The sequence below is a fragment of the Urocitellus parryii genome, chromosome 1 (assembly GCF_045843805.1).
Source record: "Urocitellus parryii isolate mUroPar1 chromosome 1, mUroPar1.hap1, whole genome shotgun sequence".
In the NCBI taxonomy this organism is placed as follows: Eukaryota; Metazoa; Chordata; class Mammalia; order Rodentia; family Sciuridae; genus Urocitellus; species Urocitellus parryii.
The window spans coordinates 21,573,608-21,589,764 of NC_135531.1; the positions used below are offsets into that span (position 1 = coordinate 21,573,608).

General features: G+C 40.2%; 1 protein-coding gene across 1 annotated transcript in view; it reads left to right on the forward strand.

Moving 5' to 3' along the window:
* The first annotated feature begins 585 nt into the window (after positions 1–585).
* The window catches only part of Agxt2 (alanine--glyoxylate aminotransferase 2), a 36,063-nt gene continuing 20,491 nt past the window's right edge, over positions 586–16,157 (forward strand). Inside the window, exons 1-7 of the mRNA XM_026390138.2 lie at positions 586–717; positions 7,324–7,409; positions 8,409–8,593; positions 11,267–11,390; positions 12,616–12,710; positions 13,866–13,959; positions 14,598–14,691. Of these exons, the coding sequence (XP_026245923.2) occupies positions 630–717; positions 7,324–7,409; positions 8,409–8,593; positions 11,267–11,390; positions 12,616–12,710; positions 13,866–13,959; positions 14,598–14,691 (766 nt within the window). The 5' untranslated portion in view covers positions 586–629. The remainder of the gene's footprint in view (positions 718–7,323; positions 7,410–8,408; positions 8,594–11,266; positions 11,391–12,615; positions 12,711–13,865; positions 13,960–14,597; positions 14,692–16,157) is intronic.

A 16,157-nucleotide genomic window follows, 5' to 3' on the forward strand; every position in this document is an offset into this window, starting at 1 on the left:
ACCCTGTCCTCTCTCCCTTTGAATGCTTCCTTCCCCATTACTCTTTTCTATTTTCTCTAAGACCCCCAAACCAATTTCTTTATTCAATCACTTTCTAGAGATCCTCTTCCTGGCACTCTTATTGACCTCCCTGATTTCTCAATTTCTAGACCCTTCAAATTCATCCTGATCTTCATCCAGCACCCATCACCAGCCTCCTGCAGAGAGAAGCTTGACCTAATGAGAATCAGCTGGAATATAGGACAAACAAAACAAGTCCAAAAGACCTTTGCTTTGTTGAACCACCTCCTCTCTCTCTCACTCTCCCCTCCTCCCCTCCCTCCCTTCCCCTTTCCTCCCTCTCTCTCACTCTCCCCTCCTCCCCTCCCTCCCTTCCCCTTTCCTCCCTCTCTCTCACTCTCTCCCTCCTCCCTCTACCTCCCCCACCACTTTCCCTATTTCTCCTCTCTTGAGGCACTACTGCAGGCGATGGCAAGCCCTGCCAAGGCCATTGGCGGTCACCAGCCCAGGACTCCCCTTCTAGAGCCTCCTCCCCCTCCTAATCTCAAAGTCCAGCTGGTCAGTGTTCAGTTGGAGCCCATTTCCCCACTGACCTGCTTCTACAGGAGTTTGCTTCCTGCCTGGGAGAAATGACTTCAGCCTGGAGACATTTGCAGAGAGCCTGGTGCCTGGAGACCTCCTCTCCCAGGACCTCCAAGTTGTGTCCCTCGCTGAGCCGTGAGTGGAAACCAGGGGGACATGGGTCAGCAGAGGGTCAGCAAGAAGGAAGGCACAAACTCTGGAGTCTGTTGTCTGGGAATTGGGAATGTTAGAGCTGGATAGGGTCTTAGAAACTGAGCATGTAACAGTGATTTCCCATCCTTTCTTATGCCGTGTCCCGTTTCCATAGACAATATTTTCTAATGCCCCTCTGTTCTGAAATGAAATCCAGGGATAATAAAACCTGACAATGTCAAAATGAGAATGGCATGCTATCTTAGATGTATTATAAAGAAGTAATCAAGGGAAAGCAATTCAAACTAAAGCATTAAATTCAATATATAGATGCCCAGGGATGACCATTTTAAAGACATATCCTCACAAATTTTTACCTTGCCCCTAGGAGGTGCCCTCACCCCACACCCACCCTATTACTGACAAGGAGACTCAGAAATGCAGTAAATTTGCCCAGAGTCACCCAGGCACAGGAGGACCAGACCCCAGGCTCTCCCCTTCTGCTCAGACTCTCTTCTTTCCGCAGCAGAAACAGTAAATGTGAGAAGACCTGGGGCAGCCAGACATTGGTGGAATTCTATCCTATGTGCTGGTGATTTTCACATGGATCTTGATTCCTTAGAACCCCACTACATCCTAACCACTTGCTTCCTGCAAACACAAGCTTAAGCAGCTGTCTGTATGTTTCTATGCCAGAGTAGCATCTTGTGCCCCACACGCCCCAAACAGTCAAAGGGGACCATTTTCCATTCTCCATGATGGTCAATTTTGTATTCATTTTTCCCTCGTCTTTCCTGTTTCTCTCTCCTTGCTTCCTCTCCTTTTTCACACCCCCACCCCACAATTGCAATTTTGTGAATATCTGCCTGATGATTTCAACATATTTTTTTTCACCTTCACAAAATCTGGTCAGTAAATACCATAATCCCATTCCACAGATGAGGAGACAGAAGAACAAAAAATAAGAAGAATTGTGAAGCAAAAGCATGGAAGTGACAATTTGAGATTAAAAACCAGATCTGTCTGACTCCAAATGAAAGTGATCCCACCATGCCCAATTTTACTCACACTCTTTCTTTTGAGTTAGAATTCTCTTTTCCCTAATTCATAAGGTTTTTCCAGGACATCATTTAACCCCATTTTCTCAGAAGGAGTTAGAATTATATCAGAGTTTTATGCTCAGTAAGGGGAAAATTATGCTGAAAGTACCAGTAATTCACAAAGTGAGCGATAATGCTCTCTTCAATTGGCCCTTTCCCCTATTCTACCCCAGCCTCTGAGCTGGGCTAATGGTAGCAGCCAGTAACTTAGAAATGGCAAGTGAGGCTTGGTAACTAGAGAGGGTTTTTATTTTGGTTTTGTGTTGTTGTTGTTGTTCTGTTTTTTTAATCTGTAATTTTATTTTTTATTGATACAACAGTCATACATCACACACATAATTCCACTCATATATACATTCTAGAGTGATCAGATCAAAACAATTGGCATTTCCTGCTCCTTGTCATCTCTTTCTGTTTGGAGCCTGTGAACTCCTCTCTCCTAGCTCTTCATGACATTTAGGCTGTGGTGGACTATGTTCATCCCACCGTGCTGTAGGACACCAGAATTCATTCCTCCTGTCTGTTTTTTGATACCCTTTCCCCAATCTCCCTTCCTTCTCCTCCCCACCTTCCCAGCCTCTAGTAATCAATGTTCTACTCTCTTCTTCTTTGATATCAGTATTTTTAGCTTGCAGTTTGGGGAAATAATGTGCAGTATTTGTCTGTATCTAACTTATTTTATTATTTCACTTAATTCAATGTCCTTTAGTCGAAATCATTATGCAGCAAATGACAGGATTTCATTCTTTTTATAGTTAAATGATATTCATTTTTATATACACCACCTTCTTTTAATCTATTCATCTGCCAGTGGTCATTTCAGTTGATTCTATAGCTTGGCTAGTGTGAAGAGTACCTCAATAAACATGGGTAAGCAAGTATCTCTTTAACATGCTGATAACATTTCCTTTGTGTTCGTGCCCACAAGTATGACAACTAGATCATATAGTAGTTCTATTTTTAGTTTTTTGAGAAACCTCCATACTGCTCTCCCACAATGGCTATACTAGTTCACATTCCCCCAACAGTGGATAAGAGTTCCCTTTTCTTTACATCCTCTCTAGTATTTATTATTTCTTGCTGTTTTAAAAACTAGTCATTCTAACTGGGGTGAGGTGACACCTCATGGTGGTTTGATTTGCAACTTTCTGATGAGTAGTGGTGTTATGCATTTTTCATGTACTTTTTGGTGCCTAGAGATCTGATCAACTCATTGGGAACTGCTAGATGCAGTTCTACCAAGCATACTACAAAGAAATAATCTTGTAAACTTGTGCCACATAGACATGAATGCCACATTCTTCACATAGTCTTTCAAAAAGTTTTGGGGCCTTTGTGTCTACTTGCTTGTCTACTATACCTATAAATATTTCTGCTTGTGTTTGTTCATCCAAATGCACACTCATAAAACACACACTTGGACTTGCACAGAACACTAGCACTTGCAATAAATGCATACTTCTTGAGCACCTACCATGTGCAAAATGTACATTCAAATTACTTGAGCATCTATTATGCACGTTGTTGCAGACATGGCCACAATGAACAAGATAAAATCCATTTTCTTGTGTATTTCAGAGGTGAGACAGGCAAACCAAGATAAACAAGTACATATTTTTTATATTTTAATCCAATATAAAGATACATACTATGAATAAAAACAAGTTAAGAGAATAGAAAAATAGAACGAGGGATTGAAGCAGATAAGACCTCCATGTGTTAAGTGTTGTCAGATATGCAGAAATAAATAAGCCATAATTCTGTAGTAGCCACATATCTGCTATATGATATTGATATACACAAAATATTCAGCCTTGCCTATCTTGATAGGTACAACCACTTTTTGCTAAAGATGTTTACAAAGTTATAAAAGCAATTTGCCTTCAGTATAAAGAATGGAAAAAATTCTTGGTGTGCTGTTTAAAATTGCTAAGGCTGCAAAATTTATATAGTTTCTCGGTAGGTGGGGAATGTGCTCCAGTGTGCTGTTTTCCTAACATAGGTCCTCTCTCTCACAAACGAGGGGTGCACAGGAGAGTGCATGCATGATAAATAATGTCCATTTCCATAAGAAAAAAAATTAAAATTAGCCCCAAAGGGAGGCTTCCTGCTTGTACCCCTCACTGCTCTCAGAAAAGGCCCACTTCCCAAAGTGGGGAAAGGAAGACCCAGCAGTCCAGAATCAGGCAGCTCTCTCTGGCTTGTGAACAACTATAACTTCAGCAAAAGGGCATGTGTCAGGAAGACAAGAAGGAGCAGAAAGAGGGAGAAGGGGCTGAAATCACCCACAGGAGGTTGAGGAGGTAGACAGGACTGGGCATGAAGAGGGGTCAAGGAGGGCCAGGCAGGAGTAGCCATAATATCTGGAAGAAATAGCTTGATAAGCGTTTCACCGGTGGAAGGCAGTTACCTGGTGTTTTGATCTGAGTACATAAAATGGGGCAGAGAAATAAACGTGTTACAGAGTTTGTCAGGGACTGGATGATACAGAGCAGCAACAGAGAGTATCCCCTGCAACTGAGAGACAGTTTATGAAGGAGAAAGGATCTGGATCATACCTTCAGGAGAAGGGTATGAGAAAAAATAATTCTCCTCTAACCAGTCACTGTACCTCACAGCTCTGGACCCCAGCAGTTTCAACAAGCCTCCATGGAAGGTAGGTAGCTCAGATTCTCAACAGTGTGAGGGTCCCCAAAACAGGCAAGGCCTCACATTTAATGTCATTGTCTTGGCTCCAAGATAGGTAGATGGTAAAAATATGCCTTTCCTAACTCTTTGACTATCCTAAGTATCAAATAAGATACCATATGAGACAAGTGCTTTGTAGTTACCTAAGATGCTGGCAGAAATCAGATATAATTAGCATTTTAATAAAGCACATTGCACGCCTTGTGCGTTTTTCAAGCATTTTGTAAACTTATTTTTTTTATGAGGGCGAGGAAGCCCTTGGTAAATATACTCTATCTCAGTTGAAAACTGATTGTAGATGTTATAAAAATCTTTATCATTACAAAGAGAATTTTCCTGAAAATTTCCAAAGGCCCACAAAAAAAAATTGATTTCTCTCATTTATCTTGCCCAACAGTTTTACCATTTTGATGTGATTTCAGGAAAAGTAAGCAAAATTAAAGCAATATGGTCTGCTGTGAATTCTCTGTGAGAATTAAGCAACTGAGAAATTAAACCTAATTGACCTTTGTTATACTAGAGAGATATTATTCCCTGAATTGAATTCTCTTTTAATGTCTTGAGCTATATGTGTGAACTGAAGTAGAAATTGTTGAATTGGATGAAAATTAGCAGTTGTCATTTGTGTTTATTCTAAAAAGGCAATATCAGATCAGTTAAAACAATAAAAAGAGACATAAAAATACCTATTTAGAAACAGACCTGGAATTCAACTGCATTAACCCAAATCTCAATTATCCCTTCCCCCAACCAACCCCTTCACACCCATACCTACTTGAACATAGGCACCTGCACAATTTCCAAGCATATGAGAAAAAGCTTTATTAACCCTCAGTTCTTATCCTGGAAACACAGGTTATTTTGAATAAAGACTGCATATACTTATCTAGATATTTAGATTTTAAAAATTTTTTGGAAAATAATAAAAACTAAAGCATTTTCATTTTTAAGCCATCAATTATCATTATCATTACAATAATTTTTGAGTTTTTGTTTATTAAGTGGATGGTATGAAAGGAAAGAGATTTTTTGGGTATTTCATAGATTTATTTTACTTATTGACTAATTTTTTTCTCCTTGATTGTTTGTTTTCTGCTCTCTTCCTTCATCCTTTCTTTCATTCTTTCTTTTTTCTTTCTTTCCTCCATTTCTTCAGGCACAATTTCATGTATTTTATTTACAGACTTCATGCCACCATCGTATGCTTATCTCCTTGGTGCATGAATGAATGAATGAATGAATGAACATTTAAAATTCATGCTTTCTTTATCAAGTCTTTCCAACTCTCTTCCTCCACCAGCCTACATTCATAAATCCTATAACCTTGGAGTCAAGAGAACATATAACTTCTTCAATGGGAAACTCCAATTTTACAGATAGGAAAATGAGATAAAATAAAGGGATTTTGAATTCTCAGAAAGACTCAACAAAAATTTTCCATCTCAGAAGAGTAACTAATGCAGAGAGGCACAATAAAAAGCTTTTCAAAAGGTGAAATTCTCAGAAATCCTAAGCTATTCTTTTGTCATTTCTATGCACAGATAACTAAAAGCCACTTGCTTTAAAGTAAGAGCAAATTAATGACATTAGTGATTATTTAGAACTGAAAAGTGAGTGGGATCTCTTTGAAAGAAAATACATTCAGAAGTGCTCCTTTCCAGCTTCATTGAAAAACACAATTGTTCACTTCATTGAAAAACACAATCGTTTTTAAATCCAAATGTGTTTCTCAGGACTGTGACTTCACAGTTGGTCACGCAAAACACGGGCATGTCATCCAGGCACACAGACCTTCATACTGCTTAAGAACCATGGCTTCCTCAGCAATTTCTACCTGCAAAATTATCTTGATATTGACCTTGGATCTTCATAATTAGGAGCATTCTTCTCCGAGAGCACTTACAAGGTCTCCAGACACCTCTTCCTGCTGGGATTGTCTCTGATTCCATTATCCCATCCCACTGCTACAGAGAAGTCAGAGTCTGCGCTGGCAGGAAAGTAGGAATGTGGCCAACGGGCGAAAGGTGGCCAACCAGTGAAAGGTGGCCAACCAGTGGCAAGGAACAGCAAGCAGTAGGCTGGGAGCCAGAGCTTGCAGTTCTGTTCTCATTCTTCATCGAACTCGCGTTGTGACCTTAAGGAAATTAACTTACCACTTTAGGCTCACCTATAAAAATTCTAAGCCTCCTCTTTGTTGCACACATTTAATGTTCAACTTTTCTCCCTTTGTCACAGCGCTTTGTCAGCCTTTTGCTTGGGAGATTTTGTCTTCCAGATCTATCTGCAGGTATTTGTTAACACTGCATTGCCTAACACCTATTGCCCTATAAGAAGAGCCAACAGTCATTAATTTCACACTTATCAGAAGCCACTGTGCTCTGGGACTCTGGCGGTAGACTTTTCAGAGCCTGGAAACTCCTTTATTGACAAAGTGGACGGACTCTGGAGGCACACAGCATTAGCGGAGGTCTTGCCCACTAAAGAGAGGACCATAGTCCACATGGGTGGGAGCCACTAGGGGGAGTTTGACTTGAGATCCCCAAGACTGAGGGTTGCAGTGGGAGAAACCATGACTTCCCCCAGTTCCCTTGCGGCCTTTCTGAACTAGACATGAGAGGAAATATCTACCCATGCCCCAGAAGATTTATTATTGAGATATCTTAGTTTTTAAATCCAAATTAAAGCCTGATTCAATGATTTTTTTTTAAAAACTAGGAAACAAAATTGCCTAAGGACCTTGATTCAGGTAGCTATAGGTGATTGTCACAAACAGACCTATGTCATGTTTAGTTGAGGACCTAACTCTCTTCACTTTCAGCAGATGCTTCCTGGATATCTGGAACCAAGCTTGGTCTTCATTCAAAACCCAAAATGCCACCATGCGACTTCCTGCCTGAAAAATACCAGGTAAGACTCAGTGCTTTGGGAAAATCCAAAGAGGTGGTTCCCCTTGGAAGATCTCAGTTGTTTCTTCAAGAAGGACACACACACAAATGGCCCTGCCTGCCACTCAGCAGCCCCACCCCAGGTAGTCTATCCTTTTATTCACTGGGAGCATCCAAACCTTCTTACATCATTTATTACTAGTGTATGAACTGATGCACAAGCACTAGTGTCAAAGAGTACAAGAAAGAGATCATATGTGACAATACACATATTGCAGGGACACACACATATCCACAAACATGAGGACATGCATTTGCTTTAAAAACTTGTTTCTTTTCTAACTCATAAAGCAATGAATAATCTGACCTTCTTTAGTCCTCCACCAAAAATTATACAGCTATCTTGTCAGACTAACAACTAGTGGGTTCTCTCTCTCTCTCTCTCTCTCTCTCTCTCTCTCACACACACACAGAGAGAGAGAGAGAGAGAGAGAACAATCCCTTTAGTCTACATAATAATTATAGATCAGAAATTATGGAATCAACAGTCAGGGTGAATCTACAAAGAGGAGAAACAAGGGAGAAAAGTTTTATAATTAAAACACTAACACTAACAGTACTCCATTTATTTTTTGTTGTTGTTAAAAATAAAAAGACTAATGCAACAGAAATGACATTGATTTACTTCCAAAGTGCCCCCCTTTTCCATAGTTAAAATCAACTCAAAACTCAAAGCTTTCCCATTGAGAGGTAGAAATTCTAGTCCCTTTCTCCTGTTTTGCTCTACAAAGGGGTCAAAAGACCACAGAGAATCATTTCTGCTACGTAAGAGAACTCGTTTCTTGCAAGAAGGGAAATAGGTAAATACAGCCAGGTGTGAGCCCCTGTAGGGCAGCTGTGTTTGGTTCCCTAGAGAACCGCAAGAGAGAAGAGGCATCAGCATATTGACCTGCTGTTGCTCTTGTAAGAACTGCGGGGGGGGAAAAAGGAAAAGAGGGATTTTAGTCTCCTCTCCCTACAGTCTCTTGCCTACAACCATATCCTGGAGATCCACAAGAAGCATCTTTCTCCTGTGGCAACAGCATATTTCCAGAAGCCCTTGCTCCTACACCAGGGACACATGGAATGGCTATTTGATTCTGAAGGCAACAGATACCTGGATTTCTTTTCTGGGATTGTCACTGTCGGTGTTGGTCACTGCCACCCGTAAGTATCCTTAAAATCCTGGGGTTTTAACTCCAGAAGAATATATGAAAACAATCATGTTAGTGACTTAGAACTCTTAATTTGCTCACTCTAGTTACAAAATTATATATATATATCACATGGATTGTGGCTGACATACTCCCATACTTTTCTGAGTTAAAAAAAAAATCTTGACGCTGCACATTTCTTGACAAGTTTTTGTCATTCTTACTACACATGCAGTGTGGCCGTACCATGTGATTAGTACATTTCTGTGTGTGTTTCTCATTAGTCACAGTTTTCAAAGAGAGGAGTGCATTGAGGAAAGGGCAGAAAGAAAGAGAAGGGCAGGTGGCTCTCAGCAACAGGGAGACAGGTGTGTGGGATGAGGGATGATGAGAGGCGAAAAATAATTTCTATCCTGAGGATCTTCATGGACACTGAGAGACAGATAAGGGGAAAAAGGATAATAAGAGACAGATGCAATCCTTGCTGCATATATGGAGCAGTTAGTCTTGAGCTTGTCTGAAGTCTTGATCATCAACTCACCCATACACATGCCCTCGGCTGGTTCCTGTGTAGCCATCTCATTTTCAGGTCTGTTCTCCCTTGCCCTTAACAATCTGGCCAATAAAACTAGTATGAAGTGAAAAGGATAAAAGGCAGCAGGCCTAAAATAGATTGAATATGTTGAAGCCCTTCCATCAAATCAGGAGTCCAGGGGTCTCCTCCTCCAGCACCTGTCAGGAGGTGACGAGTGAGTGCTGCCACCAGACTCAGCCCTCATCCTCTCCATTGCCTTCTCGCTCCTCTTTTGTGTTCAGGAGGCACCAGTCCCATATGACATCCCAAGGAGCATCCAAAGATTTTTCAGATGCAACTTAAAACAGTATGAACATGTATGAAAGAAGTAGAGAAAAATGCAGTCGAGAACAATTTTAAACCCTATTTCTGAATCCTCCCAGTAATGTTGACGTTGTCCCTTATGGTCCTAACACTTGCTGGCTTTCATGACCTCTGTATACTTCTGATCTCCATCTGACTCTTCCCTGCTTATTTATTTACCACATTTCCAGTTACCTTACAGAACCTCTACCTCTTCACCCTTTGTCCCTCTCGGAGTTATAATATGTATATAAGCCCAGAGCAGACAGCAAGATGTCCCCATATTTTCCATGATCATCTAGGGTATCTTTCATCTCATGATAACCCACCAGCATCTCAAATTCAACATTTCCAAGACTAATCCATCATCTACATGAAGCTCTTTCTATTCACATATTTATTTGTTTAAGGAGCCCCTATGAATAGCAGCTGTATTTCTCAACTGTTCCTGGGGTTTGCCCAGTATTAAAAGCAAGGATATTGAAGTTATCTTTGACCCTTTCCTGCCTTTCATTCTTTATAGCCAGCCTGACCCCATAGACCAATTTTTCTTCCACTGAAATGCCTCTCCTACTGGGCTGGCCCCTCTCACTGGCTCTCACAAAGCCTGTTCTAGGATTTCTTCCTTTCCTGCAGTGGGAGGCCACCATGCCACCTGGCTATCCTCCACACTGCCAGTAATCCCCTTCATGTGGCTCTTAAACATGTTTTTCTAAACAGTGTTGCTGCCAAATTTCTCTTCTGAAGAGTTTACTGACACTCCATAGTTTTTGAAAGTGAGATTTATGGAACACCGATCAGAGGAATCCCATGAGAAAATAGGCTTAGAAAACATTTCAAACTCTCTCTTCTCTGGAGAAAACCATTGTACATTAGCCTATTAAGGGTATTAACATATCCCATGGAAAAGAAATCCATTTAGTCTGTTATGTCTCAAAATTACTGAGCCACTAAACTGATTTGTGTGTGTGTGTGTACAATAGATATTAACAAACAGAATTGATGTGAAACAAACTTCAGCAATTGTTGTCCTTTAGATTAAATTGAAAAAACTTGGCCTGCCTTTCAAAGGCCTTCCAAGAGGAGCTTCACATGTCTACTAGTTCCTACTATCCACCAATAGGAACCTTCTGACTCTAAGATTAGCCTGGACTTCAGAGAATGTGTTTTTAATCATTAAAAATATTCATCAAGGGTGCTAGGATTATGGCTCAGTGGCAAAGGACTTGCCTAACACATATGAGGCACTGGGTCTGATCCTCAGCACCACATAAAAATTAAATAAGTAAAATAAAGGCATTGTGTCCATCTACAACTGAAAAAGTATTTTTAAAAAAGGTTCATCAACACTGACCACTGCTCAGACACTGGTGCCGGAATCTCCTTTGAAGGACAAAGTGTCTATCTTGCATATTGTGCTTAATAGATCCATAACTCTTTATGAAAACAAAATGGGAAGACACCAGTCGGCTCTATTTTCCAACCCGTTCAAAGGAAAGTTAATGAGAAAACACAGAAGAAATTCTAAGCCTGAACTCCCTCCTAAACTAGGAATTTATTTCCTAAAATCCATAACAGACAATCATGGAATCTCCCCTAACACGTATCTCTGGAAGGAGTTCATTACCTACTGAGGCGACACATCTCCTTATCAGACAGCTCTAGTGGTTAAACATTTTTCTTGTGTGTGGATGAAATCTGCCTCTTGAAATCCCCAGAACAGCCATCAGTCTGGGTTCAGTGGCCATTATGTGCTGGAAGGACACACCTGGTGGCAGTGTGGGTAACTCTGCTCTCCTGTGATTCTAGGAAGGTGAATGCGGCTGCACAAAAGCAGCTCGGCCGCCTGTGGCACACGAGTTCTGTCTTCTTTCACCCTCCAATGCACACATATGCGGAGCAGCTTTCCGCACTTCTTCCTGAGCCTCTTAAGGTATGGTGCTCCCATCTTAAAGGGCTAGGAGTCTTGAAAGCCCAAAGGATCTGTTCAAGGAAGCCAGAACATGAGCAGGGAATTTGTTCTGTGCATTAATTGTCTGTCATGGGGAGCTGATAGCCATATCTGAAAGCAATCAAATAGAAGAGAGATCCAAAGTTATAGTTCCATAGAACTATCCCATGTGAATTCCTGGTGAAAGGAGCCAATGTTTACTTACACCCCCTCTGAGCCTCAATCTGTCTTTGGATGCTCTACTTAACCCATCTTTGCAGAAATCATTTCCCAGGAGCCCCAGTCCTCCTGACATTCTCATCATGTCCTTAAGAACTTTTCATCTCTTTGCTCCTTAGACCTTTAGCAAAGTTATTCGCATCCTTCTTTTGCAAGGAGTGGAGTCATTTTATATAAATGCCATTGGTCTGTATTTTGCTAAATGTGATAGTTTTCTATATTTGAAATGGCTGAATTTTTAGGCTGACTTGAGATGTAAAAAAATGTTGGCCAAGATTTGTATTTAGTTATTAAATAACTTATACATATGAGGAACCTAGTGTCTATATCTAGATACTCCACTGTATTAATCTAGAATAGACAAAGAAACTTGAGGTGATGGCAATCAAACCAAGATGTTCATAGAAGAGCAGAAGCAGGATAGTCTGCAAAGTCATGCACACATGCCTCCCCATCTCAAGTCTGGAGGACCCAATTCTCTTCAGTTCTCCCTCTTCTTTTATCCAAGCTGAGCTGCCTTTGATTATTTGTTTGTTCACTTGTTTTTTCAACATCCACACACGCAGCAGAGTTGATCTGGGACAACCCCTGGAATTGCAGGTTCAGGAATCCTATCCCATTCCAGCCTTCAGAAACAGATGAGGTGTGTTATCTTCAGAAGCTGAAAGATTTCATCCTTCAGTACACCCAGCCACTAACCATTGTGGCCCCTCAGAAAGTCTCGCCAACTTAGTTTATAGATCATCAAAGTCAACAAAAGTTCAGAATGTTCCACAGCTGAGACAACCTTTCAGCCATTTTTGTATTTCTAGCACTTGACAGCTGCTCAGTGAAGTTAATAATAGGACTGCTAGTTAACCCAACCTGATCTGAAGGGAACTCTCCTTAACAATCAGAGGCTGCACAGTCTTTAGCAATTTTGAATGAATTGAACAATATAGGGAGCTAAATTAAAGCATGAGGTCATGTGTCTTCCTTTCCCCTCCAGGTCATTTTCTTGGTGAACAGTGGCTCAGAGGCCAATGACTTGGCCATGCTGATGGCGAGGGCACACTCCAACAACACAGACATCATTTCTTTCAGGTAATCATACCTCAGAATATTTAATTTTAGAAACGTTGACTTATCCCAATACTAAATCTGTCTCTAAATTGTTCCATGGAAACAGGAGAGAAGTTTTTCCAGGAGTGACTTTCCAGTGTTAAATTTGAGGGGAAGACTTGAGGAGTGTGCTAGCATTAAAATAATAGAGAAATAAGATTTATTAAAATCATAGAAAACTGATATTTTTGTTTACAACATCCTGCCTTAGAACATTTAAATAGACTCAAAAGGTTGACATAACACATGGGAACACTTCACAGTAAAAGTTGATGGAATGAAGAAATAGTCCCATTTTAACCTGTCTGTCCAAATTCAAAGAAGACTTTATATGTCCTTTATATGTGTAGTATTGCACATGCAATACTACAAATGCCATAGAAAACTCACATGTAGCTATCACAAGCAAAATGAAATGTTTGTTGTCAAAGCAATATGGCACTAAAGAACTGTGATGTTTTACCAAAATAACAGCCAAGATATACATATCTAAATAAATATCATCTATTTGAAGAAGTCATGGTGCTACCATGATTTAGTACAAACTGTGTCTCCTCTTTGAAGTATGTGACCATTCTCACCAGTAGTCTTAAAACTTTATTTAAGGGTGATTTTGACTTCAGAAATTGTCAAAATATATTATAATGATTTATACTAAATATGACCAGGTCAGGCTCAAAAAGGCACAAAACCTGTATTTTTTATATGCCAAGAAGGCTGGTTATAAGTCACTTAGAGGATTCTCCAAAGATAGAAAGCCATCCTTTCATCATGGAAACAAATATTTGTCTTCCCAAGATGACTAGCCCTTGTTGAACATAGAATTTCTGGCATGTTGCTAAAAGCCACGTTTCATTCCTTTAGCATAATAGAGTGGGGAAGGTCCTAGAGTTAGGGTTCTTGAACAGATGGTCTTCAAAATTCCTTCCACAATTCCAAATCCATGGCACCAGTCAAAAAGATAAATAAGTTCCTTCACCTGACATGGGCTTAAAAGAATAGAAGTCATCAGATTTGAATGCTTGTGTTGTTCTTGTTTATCTCTGTTACTCTCATAGATTTTTTTTCTTTTGTTCTGTCTAAGCTAGCAACCAAAGAGAAGGGAACTTGATCCAATTCTCCCCTTGTATTTTACAGAGGGGCCTACCATGGATGCAGTCCTTACACCCTTGGTATGACAAACGTAGTGGCTTACAAGACGGGACTCTCCAGTGGGATGGGTTGTCGATCGGTGAGTCCCGAAATTTTTAATTTGTTCCTGTAAGGATTGATGTGGATAATTGATCATATTTTTTTTTCCTGATCTTCATATTAAACTAATAAAAAGTCAGTCATTAATCAGAGGCTCAATTTGCCTTAACTGAATTGAAGACAATTTGGGGAAAATTTAAAAAGGGCATCAGAGTCTGAGTAATAATTAATGACAGAGTTTTTAAAATTTATGTAGCTTATAAGTACAATCAAGTAAATTCAAAGCCCAGAGAACCTTGAATACACAAAATTTCTGTCGTTGTCACTGTTCTAACCCTCTGTTCTCACATGCTGCACCTGTCTTTCCAGCATCATAATCAGATACCTAATTATCCTTATTCTTTGGGATGCCCTTATCCACCAAACCCTTGAGAAAGTTGTTTCTAGACTGACATTGTAATCAGTTTTCCCTGTAGAGTGCCCGCATAAGTGATTTCCAAGAAAAAAAAATCTCTTCAAAGCATAATATTAGATTTTCATCCTTAGTAAGGAAGAAGTGAGGAAGAAATCTCAGTATCAAATTAAGAAGCCCTCTTGCCTTGATTGCTACCATCTGCTCCTCCAAATTGGCTGTCTTGTGTTCATGTTTTACCAAAATCCTTCTTTTGTCATTTACAGACAATGTGCCCAGATGTTTTCCGTGGTCCTTGGGGAGGAAGCCACTGTCGAGATTCTCCAGCACAAACAATTAGGAAATGCAGCTGCATACCAGGTCCATTTGGGCGGGAAGGAAGGGATGGAGTGGAGAGACAGGAGGGACAAGGAGCTTGGAGAAGGGCAAAACAGTCCCTGAGTGAGCAATCAAGTTTAGAGAAATGGGAATGGGAAAGGAAAAAGCAAAGGAAACAAAACTAAAAAGTAACCAGTGACACCTTGTTGAATGCGCGCTTCTCATGCCTACCACGACCTTACCATCTGGAAAATGTAGGAAAGGCATCTCATGCTATCAGAGCTACACTTTAAAGTAGATTACCACCTGGCACTTAATTAAACTTAATTAAAAATTACATCTGTTAGCAATAACTCTGGTATCAATTTTAAAAGAAAACCAGGCAGCAGGATTATTTACCAACTTTTAATGGAAAAAGGAGGAGGGAAAAGTATACTTTGGGTAATCTCAAAACTCCAGTCAAGTTCTCCAGGGACCCAGAGTGCCAGCCAAAGTGAGAGAATCTGTCAAAACATGAGGCAATTCCTGAAGACTGCAGATGCCTCTTGCAAAAGTTTTAAAGGCATCCTCACAAGGAAAACATTGAGTTACTCATCACATTTATATTTGTATTCTTTTACTTATGGTTAATCTGAAGAGAGGACACATGGAAGCATCACCTGCTCTTTGCTGGTTAGCAAATCCTGACTCAGATTTATCACTGGTATATTTCCAATAGCTGCTTCTAAGTAGTGCTGGAGGAAAAAAGCTAATTACTCCAGCCAAATGATCCTCAATGGAATGGTATGAGTCACTGAGTGGAGAGGAAGAATGCAAGGTCAAGTCTTCAAGAAGGAAGTTTCCCAGTCACCTTAGAATTCCTATGGGTAATGGCAAAAGGGAAGAAGAAGGATGAAAGAATGAGCACTGGAACAAGAAAAGATGTTGTGATCACAAAGCTTAAAACCACAAGGAAGTTTAAAGCTACCACCCAAGCTCATCATTTTAAAGATGAGGAAACCAAGATCCACAGGTAGGAAGTAGTAAAGCTAGGATTTAAAAGGATAGGCTAGGTCAGCTCTTCTGATCCCAAAGCCAGTGCTCCCAACCCCTATGACCACACTCATTCACACTAATGTGCCAGCAAGGTGAACCTAAGCTGAAAAACATTTCCTGTTCCAACCATAATTGAGGAGATGTATTAAGGAGATGCATTGAATTAAGAGTCATAGATTCCACTCCCAATACTGCCATGTCCAGCTATGAGCAAAATCTTCATTCATCTTTTGCATCAGTTTTCCCTTTCTTTGCAATACCTTATCCCTCTGCTCCAAACACAGCACTTCATGAGATTGAGGCATATAAAGTTTTCTATAAAGGAAGGTGATGAATAGCAACTTAAATTTCAATTTTACTTGCCTTAACAAGTAAAGCCAGGCATGTATATAGCATCTGTATGGCACAAAGAAATGAAATCAGTTTGATGCAATGCACAGACCTAGGTCTGTTTGCACAGCCACTTGCAGAGT